The sequence below is a fragment of the Schistocerca cancellata genome, chromosome 2 (genome assembly GCF_023864275.1).
Source record: "Schistocerca cancellata isolate TAMUIC-IGC-003103 chromosome 2, iqSchCanc2.1, whole genome shotgun sequence".
Lineage (NCBI taxonomy): Eukaryota > Metazoa > Arthropoda > Insecta > Orthoptera > Acrididae > Schistocerca > Schistocerca cancellata.
The window spans coordinates 389,532,512-389,548,179 of NC_064627.1; the positions used below are offsets into that span (position 1 = coordinate 389,532,512).

Sequence of the window (15,668 nt, forward strand, 5' to 3'; positions counted from 1 at the left end):
AAGTTCTTGGCTAGTTGTATAGTTAGGTTGTTGGTCCTTTCTGTCGAGCACACAATTAAAATCTCCGCCGAGTATGCAAGCATCGTATCGTCCCTGGAACAACGGTGTAACCTCGTGGGCGTAAAAATCTGCTCTGTCCCTTCTCTTGTCCGAGCCTGACGGTGCGTATATGTTGATCAAACGTATTCCACGTATGGTCACGGCCGTACCACGGGCAGAAGGCAAATATTCTACTTCGTCTGCACGTATCCCTTCCTTTAATAGGATCGCTGTGCCGACGCCTCTCTCGTCACACGGGGAACAGTAAATGTCGTAACCGTAAAAGTCCGAGGGGGGAAGTACCCGAACCTCCTGTAATAGTGCTAGTCTAAATCTGCAGCCTTTATCATGTCACTGAGCTTCTTGTTTTTTACCGGCGTCCCAATGCGATTGATGTTAACAGACCCTATCCGATAAGCTTGTTGCATGGCTGTCAACGTAGACAGGGCACCGTACGGTCGCTAATTCTTCCCTACACAGGCTGCTGTCGGACTAACGTCTCCCGCCGTCCCCTCATATGGTCTGCCGCTATTCCGTGCACTCTGCCGGTCTTACACCGGGAGAGTGTGTGGGAGCAGTTCCTCCGGCATCATCTGTTCCCCACGGGGGTGGGTCTTCTGACCAGTCCCCTAGTGTCCCATCATTGTCGTGCGTTGCAGGCACCGTAGCCTCCTCAGTAGCCTGTTGCCATCGATCGAACTCCGTCGCTGTATCTGGAGCATCGTCAGCGGAAGGTCGTGTCGCCGCCCCGCTGGCCACCGTTGCTTCCACGCTAGGCAGTTCTTCTGTATCCATGGTTGTCTGCTCTGTACACGAAAAGTCTCAGAATTGCCTGCTAGATCAGATTGGTCGTTCTCCACAGTGAGGCGGCGCTTCTTCCGGCGTTTTGGCGATCGTTGTTTTCGTTGCCGGGCTTCGGAATCAGAGGTCAGCATTGTCTCCAGTTGTTCATGGGGGACGTCGGAATCGTGCGCCGTCGTATTATCGACGTCTGCAAGTGCCTTACCTGAAGGGGCTGCAATCGGCACCGAGGAGAGGGCGTCCTGTGATTGCTGCAGGCGGTCCAGCGAAACATCGTCCTTCCGTGGCTCGCCACAATCTGCCTCTGTCTGTGTGTTAGGGTACGCTTCTGTATCGCGGCTCACGTTGTCGCGTAATGCGGTGACATAAGTCATGGGGAGCACAGTCGGACGCGGTGTGAGGGGTGGATCATCCCGTGGCAGCTGTAACAACCTTCGTTGAACACACTCATAACGGACGTATCCCTCCTTCCCACATCCAGAGCACGTCCTTGGTTGTCCGTCGTAGATGACAATCGCCCTACAACCGGCGATGTACAAGTATGACGGGACGTATTTTCGGAGTTCGATCCGTTTTTCTCTGACGCCATTGAGGATCGGATACGTCTTGAAACTCGCCCATTTTTCAGCCACGTGGGATAGGACAGTTCCGTAAGGACGCAGGGCGTCTGTCACCAATTCTTCTGGCACTTCGAATGGAAGCTCAAAGATGCGGATCGTTCGGAGTCTGATGCCGGCGTGTTCAACTGTTACCGCTCCTACATTCCCGTCGGAATGACTGAAACGAAGTCCTTGTCGGTGTCGGAGTAGTAGTTCGTCACATGCCGCTTCATTTATGAGCTTGACATAGACCACGCTGCTTACCATAGATAAGTGTATTCCAACTAGAACGTCAGGTTCGATTTTCACCTCGTCCCGTAAATAACGTTCGATCTCGTAAGCCTTCGGTCGAGCATATTCGTTAACAAAACTAAATTTCAGTGTCGATTTGCGGAACGACGAGGCCATGATTCGTTCTACGTATACCGCGGCACACCGCTACACATTTAACGTTAACACCTGTCGCGCAGACGTGCGGCAGATACGTAAACACCGTCCGAACCGTTGCGCCGCTGAAGGCTGACTGCCGCCATTCAGTTACCAGGGGCGGACAGGAGATAAGTGGTAATTCGTAATAAAAAACTTCTTCCTCCTTTCCCTTCTAAAAAGATGTTTGGTTGTGTGTGTGTGTGTGTTAGACGTTGGTGTTGATTATGGGAAGTACAATGGGCTTGGCATTGTAGTTCCGATTGGTAAATATTACAGCAGTTTGTTTTGTGGTTAACTTCGACTAGGCCCAACCATCTGTGGTAAAAATTGCCGAATAGTAACATCAGTTATACTTTTATAGTGTTACGTTATGTACTCCGCCATTAAATTGGCTGTGAAATGAAAAATGGTTCAAATGGCTCTGAGCACTATGCGACTTAACTTCTGAGGTCATCAGTCGCCTAGAACTTAGAACTAATTAAACCTAACTAACCTAAGGACAGCACACACATCCATGCCCGAGGCAGGATTCGAACCTGCGACCGTAGCGGTCGCTCGGCTCCAGACTGTAGCGCCTAGAACCGCACGGCCACTGCGGCCGGCGCTGTGAAATGATGCTGGAAAACGTTAGGTGTTGACAATATGTTCTGTAACATTTTCTCAGACTGAAATGACAACATCCTTTACGTTTTCAGCTGCTGTATCGGAAGTGGCCAAGTAAAGTTTTATAACCAAAATTATAATGTGTCCCGTCGGGATGGTGCAGGGGTTTCCGAGGCAGAAATCAGATGAATTAAAGAACACAATCATTGTGAGAAATATTGTAATATACTCAATTAATAGAAAGAATCGTCGTCGAACTCCTTGTGCAAGACCTTGGGCCATGCCGGAACAAGTTAGACACCTGGAAAGTTCACAATTCACGTCCGGCTTGCAATCCACAGGATTAAACACAAGTCAAGTATTGAGACAAGTTCTGTTGCATTACACGCGTAGGGAAGCTTGCAAGTGTGCTACGTCGATACTCGACTGCCGTTAGACTGGAGCTACTGAACTTGGCAGAGCGGCAGGCGGGCAGCCTGTTAAACAAGTGATCTGTGGCGCTGTTGGTGTCTCACCTCAGTGGACGTGGCACTCGTGTAGCTGCCGGTTGGACGGCGTCGGCGAACAACAGGGAAACTTCTAGGGCCAACCTCTGTGCCCAGGACGATTCCCATCTGTGTGGTATCGACAGGTTACCTTACGACAGTACCGATAATGTATTGAAAGTTCCTCGCATAATTTGGAATTGCCACACTGAAGAGCCAAAGGAACTAATACACGCAGAAGTACCGCGACACGCCGTGGCATCGTCTTGACTTATGTCTGAAGTACAATGGAGAGAATTGATGCCATGAATCATGCAGGGCTGTCAATAAATTCGTAAAAGTACGAGGGGGTGGAGATCTATTCTGAAAAGCACGTTGCAAGGCATCCCAGGTATGCTCAATAGCGTTCATGTCTGCAAAATTTTGTGGCCAGTGGCAGTGCTTAAACTCAGAAGACAGAGCCACTCTGTAGCAATTCTGGACGTGTGGGGTGTCGCATTGTCCTGCTGGAATTGCTCAAGACCGTCGGAATGCACAATGGACATGAATAGATGCAGGTGATCAGACAGGATGCTTCGTATGTGGCCACTGTCAGAGTCGTATCTGGACGTATCAGGGGTCCCATATCACTCCAAGTGCACACGCCGCACACCATTACAGAGCCTCCACCAGCTTGAACATTCCCCTGCTGACATGCAGGATCCACGGATTCATGAGTTTGTTTCCATACCCGTATACGTCCTTCCGTTCGATGCAATTTCAAACGAGACTCGTACGACTTGGCAACATGTTTCCAGTCATCAACAGTCCAATGTCGGTGTTGACGGGCCCAAGCAAGGTGTAAAGCTTTGTGTCGTGCAGTCATCAAGGGTACACTAGAGGGCCCTCGGTTCTGAAAGCCCATATGGATAAGACGTTTCGTTGAATGGTTCGGACGCTGACTCTTGTTGATGGCTCAGCATTGAAATCTGCAGCAATTTGCGGAACGGATGGACTTTGTCACGTTGAACAATTCTCTTCAGTCGTCGTTGGTCCCATTCTTGTAGGATCTTTTTCCGGCCGCAGCGATGTCGGAGATTTGATGTTTTACCGGATTCCTGATATTCACGGTACACTAGTGAAATGGTCGTATAGGACACTACCTCGCTACCATCGCTACCTCGGAGATGCTGTATGCCATCGGTCGTGCGCCGACTATAACACCGCACCTTACTCTGCCTGTTTTCACATCTCTGTATTTGAATACGCATACCTATACCAGTTTCTCTGGTGCTTCAGTGTAGGTACTTCTGTTGACGTTATTGCAGTACATCCGTCATTTCTATCAGTAAGATTTCTGCATGTGAATGGTATCATACAGGTTCGATTTCTGGTATGGTACAGTACAGTAGCCGGAATCTGACACGACCGGAAGATCCAGCGTCCCGTGTCACTCTGTCTTTCGCTTAGCTAATGTGGCGTCATGAAAAATTGTTTTGGTGTGACTAATGGCTTGGAGATTCTGGTCCCCTCCCCCCCCCCCCCCCCACAGATGTAGTGAATTTGTCGTAGTTGTGGGATTTCTTTTAGTATGCTAAATGATGGTTTTGGTGTTTATCATGTGAACTGACTATGGATGGTGGTGGTGAGTGTGTTATAATGGGGGTGAGTTATAAATGGGGTGTTATGATGGGGGCTCTTCTCCGAGTGAGCTGATGAGATGAAATTGTGAGTTATGGCATGCATTGCAGAATGAGGTGGATTTTTGTGTAATGATTTGGTATACAGTAGGATGGTTCAGCATAACTCGAATCTCTTCGTTGATGATAAATCTTGGTACAACTGAGATAATGCAATGTTCCCTGTTCTGGGCTCTCTCGACTTTCGTTAGGCTGGTGTTTGCCACCATGCTCCATACTTCCGAGCCATATAGTGTAATTGGTAGGATGGCCGTTTTCCAGATGCGTAATTTGTCTTATGTACATAGCCGTCTGCCTTTTATTAGTGGATGTAACTGAATCAATCTTTTTTCACGTGCTTTATTGGAAGCCTCTGAGATGTGTTGTCTGAAGGTTAGCGCGCTGTCGAGTTTTAGTCCTGGGTAGGTAATTCACCGTCTCCATGGCAGATCCTGGTCGTTTATTTGGATGTTTCTAGTTTTTCTTTTTTTTTTTTTTAGTTAGTGGCTTGTAGTGAAGATGATTGCCTGGCAATTTTCTGCTTTTATTTTTACTTTCCATTTGTTACATCATTTAACAACGCTGTTCATAAGCCGCTATAGTCTGGCTACTATATAACTGATGTTTTGGCCGCTGTTGCACAGAGCAGTGTCACCTGCATAAAGGGTTATCCCCCCCCTCCCCCCCCCCCACCACGCTCGTTGGTTACATCGATAGTATGAGGGCTGTTCAATAAAGAATGATCACAAATTTTTGACGACATACCTTCACTTATCATCATAATTTTGGTGGTCCTTCTCAAAGCAGTCTCCCACGAATGCGATGCACTTGTCTCAGCGCTTCTGTCAGTCTTCAAATATATGCTGGAAACAATTTTTTGAGAGGTCCTTCAAAATCTCCTCCTCTGCCTTCACCACTGCTTCTGGTGATTGATAATGCCTCCCACGAAGGCGTTTATTCATGTTAGGGAATATAAAAAAGGCACATGGGGCTAAATCCGAACTATAGGGAGGATGAGGGATGCACTTCACGTTGATTTTTGCAAGGTATCCAGCAATAACATTGGCAATATGCGGCCGCGCATTATCGTGGTGCAGCACCCAGCCTGCTTCACGGAAATGTGGCCTTTTGCGCCTGATATGGACTTGCAATGTTTTCAGGACATCGCTGTAGTTTTGTCCAGTTACTGGTGTGTGTGCAGGTACAACATGTCGATAAACCATTCCATGAATATCAAAGATTGAGATGACCATAACTTCCCCAGCAGAAGCAAACACTTCTGCTTTTTTGGGGGTTGGTGATGAAGGAGATTTCCACACTGAGCTTTGCTGCTTGCTCTCAGAATCAAAACAATGTAGCTAAGTTTCATCAGGAGTGATTACATTTGAAAGAAACTCCGGATCTTCCTCTAACACCAACTTTAACTGCGTGCAGACCTGCACACCAATGTGCTTTTGTTCCGGAATCAGCAGTCTTGGAACCCATGACGCACAAACACGTCTCATTTTTAATTCTTCTGTGACCAACGTGTGGGTGGCACCCAATGAAATGTTCAGTATTTCAGAAAGTGATCTTAAGATAATTCTTAGATCCTCTCTCACAATGACAGCAGCAGTGTTGATGTTTTCTTCCGTAAGAGCAGTAACTGGAGCACCGGGTCCACCTTCCTTTGAAATTGATTGTCTCCCATCTTTTAACATTTTCAACCACCTCAGAGCTGTGCAGTAGGGTAGAGTGGACTCTCCATAGGCCTCCTGCAACATTGCACAAGCCTCAGCTGAAAATTTGTTGAGAAGAAAGCAGAATTTCAAAGCCGCGGATTGTTCCTCGCTTGTTATCTCCATTGCAGCCTCTCACAGGTTGGCACCAGGAGTCCCAACAATAAAGTTATTACGGCGTGCTTTTTGCACATTAAGCTAACAGAATATCATAATATTAAATTTTAGCACGAGAATTTATGACCATAAAAATTATGAGGATTCTTAATCGAACAGCCCTTGTATATTAAGGTACAGGAGGGGACCAAGTGCAGATTCTTGGGGCACTTTAGCTTCAATGGATCTTATGGGGCTGTCTACTCCATCTCTCGAAGAGTAAAACATTCTTTTGGCCAGGAAGGACTTGACCATTTTTAGGATATGTAGTGGGCAGTTGTACTTACACATCTTATATAATAGGCTACCATACCAAACACGGCAGAACACCTTTTAGATGTTGAGGAAAATGGCTCCGGTGATGCTGCACTGGTGTTTCTGCGTGCATATGTGCTCTTCCAGATGAATGGCTTGCTGGATTGTGCTACGCCCAGCACGAAATCCGAACTGTTAGGGGCTTAGGATATTGGCGTTTGTAAGAAATTCCCCCCCCCCCCCCCCCCCCATGAACCATGGACCTTGCCGTTGGTGGGGAGGCTTGCGTGCCTCAGCGATACAGATAGCCGTACCATAGGTGCAACCACAACGGAGGGGTATCTGTTGAGAGGCCAGACAAACGTGTGGTTTCTGAAGAGGGACAGCAGCCTTTTCAGTAGTTGCAGGGGAAACAGTCTGGATGATTGACTGATCTGGCCTTGTAACACCAACCAAAACGGCCTTGCTGTGCTGGTACTGCGAACAGCTCAGAGCAAGGGGAAACTACAGCCGTAGTTTTGCCCGAGAGCATGCAGCTTTACTGTATGGTTAAATGATGATGGCATCGCCTTGGGTAAAATATTCCGGAGGTAAATAGTTCCTCATTCGGATCTCCGGGCTGGGACTACTCAGGAGGACTTTGTTATCAGGAGAAAGAAAACTGGCGTTCTACGTATCGGAGCGTGGAATGTTAGATCCCTTAATCGGGCAGGTAGGATAGAAAATTTAAAAAGGGAAATGGATAGGTTAAAGTTAGATACAGTGGGAATTAGTGAAGTTCGGTGGCAGGAGGAACAAGACTTCTGGTCAGGTGAATACAGGGTTATAAATACAAAATCAAATAGGGGTAATGCAGGGGTGGGTTTAATAATGAATAGGAAAATAGGAATGCGGGTAAGCTACTACAAACAGCATAGTGAACGCATTATTGTGGCCAAAATAGATACGAAGCCCACGCCTACCACAGCAGTACAAGTTTATATGCCAACTAGCTCCGCAGATGACGAAGAGATTGATGAAATGTATGACGAGATAAAATAAATCATTCAGATAGTGAAGGGAGACGAAAATTTAATAGTCATGGGTGACTGGAATTCGGCAGTAGGAATAAGGAGAGAAGGAAACGTAGTAGGTGAATATGGATTGGGGGTAAGAAATGAAAGAGGAAGCCGCCTGGTGGAATTTTGCACAGAGCACAACTTAATCATAGGTAACACTTGGTTCAAGAATCATAAAAGAAGGTTGTATACATGGAAGAAGCCTAGAGATACTAGAACCTATCAGATAGATTATATAATGGCAAGACAGAGATTCAGGAACCAGGTTTTAAATTGTAAGACATTTCCAGGGGCAGATGTAGACTCTGAGCAAAATCTATTGGTTATGAACTGTAGATTAAAACTAAAGAAACTGCAAAAAGGTGGGAATTTAAGGAGATGGGACCTGGATAAACTGACTAAACCAGAGGTGGTTCAGAGTTCCAGGGAGAGCATATGGGAACAATTGACAAGAATGGGTGAAAGATATACAGTAGTAGCTTTGAAGGATGAAGTAGTGAAGGCAGCAGAGGATCAAGCAGGTAAAAAGACGAGGAGGGCTCGTAGAAATTCTTGGGTGACAGAACAGATATTGAATTTAATTGATGAAAGGAGAAAATATAAAAAAAAACAGTAAATGAAGCAGGCAAAAAGCAATACAAACGTCTCAAAAATGAGATCGACAGGAAGTGCAAAATGGCTAAGCAGGGGTGGCTAGAGGAGAAATGTAAGGATGTAGACGACATATCTCTAGGGGTAAGATAGATACTGCCTAACGGAAAATTAAAGAGACCTTTGGAGAAGGAGAACCACTTGCATGAATATCAAAAGCTGAGATGGAAACCCAGCTCTAAGCAGAGAAGGGAAAGCAGAAAGGTGGAAGGAGTATATAGAGGGTCTATGCAGGGGCGACGTTCTTGAGGACAATATTAGAGAAATGGAAGAGAATGTAGATGAAGATGGAATAGTAGATATGATACTGCGTGAAGAGTTTGACAGAGCACTCAAAGACCTAAGTTGAAACAAGGCCCCGGGAGTAGACAACATTCCATTAGAACTACTGACAGGCTTGGGAGAGCCAGGCCTAACAAAACTCTACCATCTAATGAGCAAGATGTATGAGACTGGCGAAATACCGTCAGACTTCAAGAAGAATATAATAATTCCAATCCCAAAGAAAGCAGGTGTTGACAAATGTGAAAATTACCGAACTATCAGATTAATAAGTCACGGCTGCAAAATACTAACGCGGATTCTTTACAGACGAATGGAAAAACTAGTAGAAGCCGACCTCGGGGAAGATCAGTTTGGATTCCGTAGAAATGTTGGGACACGTGAGGCAATACTGACTCTACGACTTAACTTAGAAGCTAGATTAAGGAAAGGCAAACCTACGTTTCTAGCATTTGTAGACTTAGAGAAAGCTTTTGACAATGTTGACTGGAATACTCTCTTTCAAATTCTAAAGGTGGCAGGGGTACAATACAGTGAGCGAAAGGCTATTTACAATTTGTACAGAAACCAGATGGCAGTTATAAGAGTCGAGGGGCATGAATGGGAATCTGCGGTTGGGAAGGGAGTAAGACAGGGTTGTAACCTGTCCCCGATGTTATTCAATCTGTATATTGAGCAAGCAGTAAAGGAAACAAAAGAAAATTCAGAGTAGGCATTAAAATTCATGGAGAAGAAATAAAAACTTTGAGGTTCGCCGATGACATTGAAATTCTGTCAGAGACAGCAAAGGACTTGGAAGAGCAGTTGAATGGAATGGACAGTGTCTTGAAGGAGGATATAAGATGAACATCAACAAAAGCAAAACGAGGATAATGAAATGTAGTCGAATTAAGTCAGGTGATGCTGAGGGAATTAGATTAGGAAATGAGACACTTAAAGTAGTAAAGGAGTTTTGCTATTTGGGGAGCAAAGTAACTGAAGATGGTCGAAGTAGAGAGGATATAAAATGTAGACTGGCAATGGCAAGGAAAGCGTTTCTGAAGAAGAAAAATTTGTTAACATCGAGTAAAGATTTAAGTGTCAGGAAGTTGTTTCTGAAAGTATTTGTATGGAGTGTAGCCATGTATGGAAGTGAAACATGGACGATAAATAGTTTGGACAAGAAGTGAAATGTGGTGCTACAGAAGAATGCTGAAGATTAGATGGGTAGATCACATAAGTGATGAGGACGTATTGAATAGGATTGGGGAGAAGAGAAGTTTGTGGCACAACTTGACAAGAAGAATGGACCGGTTGGTAGGACATGTTCTGAGGCATCAAGTGATCACCAGTTTGGTATTGGAGGGCAGCGTGGAGGGTAAAAATCGTAGAGGGAAACCAAAAGATGAATACAATAAGCAGATTCAGAAGGATGTAGGTTGTAGTAGGTACTGGGAGATGAAAATGCTTGCACAGGATAGAGTAGCATGGAGAGCTGCATCAAACGAGTCTCAGGACTGAAGACCACAACAACAACAACAACATCCATCTTTAAACTCGAGTGTAACCACCACCATTTTTCCTTGTTTACCTGTACACTGGCTATGCAGTCTGCAGTAGGGGTCCTCAGATTCTCCACCAACAGAGTTTAAATGTAGTTCCAAAACAAACAGGAAAACAGTCAGACAAAAATAACTTTTGGACTCTTTAGTTGGGAGACCTGACGTTGCCTAATAACTGACACCATGATGACGTTGCAGTGTTCGTCAGTGACCAGCCCGGCCTCGGACCTGCTGTACTTCCTGTACGCGAACGCCAGCGAAGACATCCACCGGCACCACATGGACGACCTGCTGCGCGAGTACCACGGCACGCTTGTGGGGCTGCTGCGGCGTCTGGGCATGGGGCCGCAGGCAGAGGCCTACACCATGCAGGAGCTCAGTAGCGACATGGACCACTGCCTGGTCACAGCTGTCTTCTACAGCACCATGAGTGGGTTTGTCCTCACGTCCGAGGAGAACGGCGCAGAGTACGCAAAAGGGCTCAACGATCCAAAGAAGTTAGACGAGGCTGTCATTAAGTCATTTAAGAACCCGTATTCATTGCCCTACTTGAAATATCTAGCTCCAATTTTCGCTAACAAAGGAATTATATGATCATCTTTAGGAAATTCGGTATTTTTTAAAATTCTTAGGAGCCATTTGTCGGTTTATCTGAAAGATATGATGTATGGAGCGATCTTCGAATCTTCGACAGTCATAGAAGCAAAGGCTTAAATCCGTCAACGATCAATAGCTCTTCAAAAACAGGTCTTGTGTACGTAGTTTGGTGAGGATCGCGTTCTGAGCCACCATGTCCGTCATGCTTGGCCTCCTCAATCCGTGTGGTTATTGGTTGTGGGGTTACCCGAAGTTGTAAATCTACTGCGATCGTCCGACCTCATTACTGATACTAAAATACAACATCTGAGGGCAATTTCTCACCATACGTACTGATATGCTGTACAGTGCTGTTCACAACATTGTTCCTCGACTACAGGTGTTATTGATGAATGACGGCCGACATGCTGATCATTTGTTATAAAGAACATCGTCTTTGCTAAAAATCAGTTATTATGTTAATTGTTACTTTTGTATAGTATGAAGCGATATGTGGTGGTTAGTTTGTGAATCTTTTTTCGGTTTTAATAAAACCCCACGTCATTTCAAGCATGTGTGTCAATTTTTCCCTCTCTACCGACATTATTCCATGAAGTAATGAATTTTCAAATTTCAACCGGCTTTTGGGGCACCCTGTAGTTGTAATACCCTTCTGCTTCTGAGGTACACAAGTAACTGTGTCTGACGTGTATTCTCCACGTGTAAGTATGTGACAAAATCTTTCCTATATTTCGTACCTGACACGCGTTTGACAATGCTCGTAGGATAAGCTGAAACTTGTAAATATCTTCACTGTTTATTAGTGAGAATGGAATTTTCTACCTAAAATACAGGTAAGCCTAATAAGGAATTACTAATAAAATAATTAGTATGGTTTGCATTTTCAGAAATATCACGAATGCTTGTTCCCCTTCTTCACAAGTGATGTGATTTCACTTTTAAACAGAACTGAGCATATCAACTGAAAAATGCAAGTACGTGTATGTTGTATGTAACTCGCTGACAGACCTTCACGGGTTGTTGTGGGAAGTCTACTGGGTGGTATGATGTAAACAGCTCGTCGTCTCTGTTAGTGAGCAGCTGCCTTTCACCAGAGACTGAAAGCAGCCGTCAGCGAATTATTACCTCGACATCCCTCATGGCTTTCCTAGAGGAAGAGCCAGTACTGATTCGTATCCTTGAGTCACTTTAACGTTAGGAAGCACCGGTGCACTGTAAGGTATACACTCGTGCTACACTATCTATGCTTGGGTGCTGTTTGAAGTATAATTTGGCCATTTGCGTAGTGGACGTTATTTTTGTGTTACGACTCCATCTCGATCACAGTATAACAGGCCGAAGCTCTACTTTTACATCCACCTCGACGCCTTCCTTATAAAATGTACTGAATACTCCCAAAGAACTTTTTGCAGCGCGTGAACGTGTAAGGGAATCACATACATTGCAGCAGCGCATGTCGTAGTCCAAGATACGTTACTAAATAGCTGGTCATGGCCATTTAACCCAACTCTCTGAACAGCTGCTCTCTAAAAACACTTGTGCAGCGCAATACAACAGACAATACAAGATTAGTGGAAATGGAAATTTGTGGTAACTTCTGTGGGACCAAACTGCTGAGGCCATCGGTCCCTAGGCTTACACACTACTCAATCCAACTTAAACTAACTTACGCTAAGAACAACACACCCACCCATGCCCGAGGGAGGACTCGAAACTCCGACGGGGGGAGCCGCGCGAACCGTGACAAGGCGCCCTAGAACGCGCGGCTGCGCCGTGTGGCAGATTAGTGGACTGGTAATGTGTGAAAGTCACCTAAGGATATTGTTGCATTAATCTTAAAATTGTTTTTGTCAGTTTGATTATCTATCCCGCCGTGCAGGGCACCACTGGGTGAACTGTGGTTAGGGAACAAGGGGGAAACAAATGATAGTACCAAAATTTTTCTTTTAACAGGGTGGCTTTATTGGAGTGAACAGTTACACTAATTCTCAGTCTTTCAAAATCAGCTTTAGTTCTTTAAGGCAAGCTGCTGCGATTAATCAAAACAACAAACACTTTTAATGCAGTAGCAAAGGGCATGCTGGGAAGACAATGAAATTTAAATAACAACTCTCCACAAATATGGCTTCACAGGTAAGATTATATTTATGACTGTTAAAATTCTTTTTTTTTAAAAAAAACTTTCAACAATCATCTCTTAATGCGTTTAGTAAAACAATAAGTGGTAGGCCTAACAAGAAGGTGCAATCCACCTCAACATTTCCGTAGATCATAGACACAAGTTGCACAATTTAACCCCAAGGATTTGCCAAGATAAAATTTCCCCAAAACGTAAAAGATAAATCATTACGCTAAAATGCTGCATCAATTATCAACATAAAAATTCACAAGGAGGCCAGGGCTAGATTTTAACATTTCTGACTTCGCCGCAGTAGGCAAGATAAAATTAGCTCAGTTAACAAAATACAATTACACCAAAACTCAAATATAAGTTAAAATTTAACACACACGCCGACAACCGCCAGCTTACAATAGTTCAAAACATTATTCAATCGCATAGGTGTGCAGATGTCATTGCCAAGGAGAGTGTGCGAACCAACTTGAAGCAAATATAACATGGCATAGACCAAATTACAGATTCGGCAGTGTATGCAGAGAAGTCGGCAAGAAACGGCCACCGTCGCCCACATACACACTCGCGCACGGGCACTGAGGAGCCAACCTTAAGCCAGGGAGATAGGACAGGCAGAGTGCAATAAAAACAATTCGTCACGGGGCCCACCGAACCACTGGACGGGAACTACCAAAATTCACTCACCTTAAACTTTACGTACGACGCCCGGGCGAGGAAACGGGAAATCTTAAGGACACAGGCCAGCAAAAACCCCAGACAAACGCACGGAATCCCTGTAAATCCCAAAACATAGTTTAATCAATTATCCCTCAAAACCCCGGAACTTGGCAGAAGCGAAATTAGAGGCCACAGGATGCAAAGGCACTCTGCAGAAGAGTAAGGAGGGAAAAGGCTAAACAAAGTTCTGCTACGGCACAATAGAACGCCAAGAAAAACATACTAAGTAAGGTACATCACCCCACAGAATACCGAGAAACACGAACCCTGGGGTTTGCCCACGTTTCCGACACAATCATAACAACGAGGATATTCTTCTTCATCTGGCCATAGCGCGGTGAAACACACAAACAGCACCAAACTTCCGAGGACGGAAAAGTACTCCCCTGTAAACTATATCCGGGAGCAGCACAGCGACAAGCTCCTGGCAAGGCGTGGTCCAGGGAAATCGCCGCGGGGAAGATGATGCAGCACGAGTATCGTCACCCAGGCCTCAGCAAGGAGCAGTCAGACAGGGCAGGAAAGCTGGTAATCAGGCGACGACTCCATCCACCGACCCGGGGAGCAGCAAGTAACACCAGCCCCGGCCAGCGACAGCGTGGAGGGACCCACCGTCCGAAGCGAAAGGCAATGCTCGCGCCCAAACTTGACTGCCCGCGCACACGCCACCGGGCAGAGACAGCGCCACCTGCTGCCAGGAGGCGCCCCGCAATGGAGAAAGAAACACCACTCGGAGGCCCAACGATCGAGAATCGATCGGGAATGTCGCCGCCACGGCACAATCTCCCCTCCCTCAAGCTAAACACCGGGGGAGGGAAGGGGGGGGTGGGGTGGAGAAGGGGGGCTACCTCGTATCAGAAACACATTTGAGCTGGGAAAGGTGAACACGGGAGAGTGTCCCAGATTCTTCTTCAGTAGCTCTACAGCCCTTGGTGAGCCTTGGCTTCTTCAACAATCTTCCTCCACACTTCTCGGTTATTTGCTGCTCTTTTCCACCCCCGGACTCCCATATTGCTGATATCCATTATTACCTCATGGATCCATCTTCTTCTAGGTCTCCCTTTTCGCCTAACTGAATGGATCATACCTTTCATCATTTTCTTTGGAATTCTATCCTCTGCCATTCTCTCCAAGTGTCCTAGCCATCGTATTCGCTGTGATTTCACAAATTTTACTATGTCCCTGCCTTGTATTAACTCTTGTAATTCGGCATTGTAGCGTATTCTCCAGCCTTCTTCCTCCCTTATTGGCCCATAGATTTTGCGTAGTATTTTCCGCTCAATGCTTCTTAGAGCATTTCTATCGTGTTCTGTCAACGTCCATACCTCCGAGCCGTATGTGATAACTGGGCGGACTAGGGAATTATATATTAGCAGTTTAGTTTTTCTTGTAACAAGGCTATTTTTGAAGAGCTGCATATTTGCAAAGTAAGCTCTGTTTCCTGCTTGTATTCTTTCCCTTATAGCCTTTCCAATACTGTTATCATTTGTTATTAGGGCTCCCAAGTAGTTAAAAGAGGACACTCCATTGAAGCATTTCCCATTGATGTTTAGGTTTTTAGGGGTTCTTCTGCCCTCAGATTGTGACATTACCATATATTTTGTTTTGTTTTCATTTACTATGAGGCCAATTTTTAAGGCTTCTGTTTCCATTTTCCGGTATGTTTCTAGGAGTGTATTGGTATTTCTTCCTACTATAGCAATGTCATCAGCGTATGCACATAGCTGGCTAGTTTTCATAAATATGGTGCCTCTTTTGTTGATTTTATTTACTGCACTATGCAGGGCTATGTTGAATAGGACAGTGGAGAGACTATCCCCTTGCTTCACACCTTTATTAAAGTCAAAGCTATCACTTGTTCTGCTAAGGACCTTTACTTTTGCTCTTGTCTCTGTCATTGTCATTCTGATTAGTCTTATTAATTTAGCACATATACCAACTTCTT

General features: G+C 45.3%; 1 protein-coding gene across 1 annotated transcript in view; it reads left to right on the forward strand.

The window, feature by feature from the left end:
* Positions 1-11,569, forward strand: part of LOC126145873 (uncharacterized) — a 51,533-nt gene extending 39,964 nt beyond the window's left edge. Inside the window, exon 3 of the mRNA XM_049915587.1 lies at positions 10,474-11,569. Coding sequence (XP_049771544.1) covers positions 10,474-10,869 — 396 coding nt within the window. The 3' untranslated portion in view covers positions 10,870-11,569. The remainder of the gene's footprint in view (positions 1-10,473) is intronic.
* Positions 11,570-15,668: the final 4,099 nt, after the last annotated feature.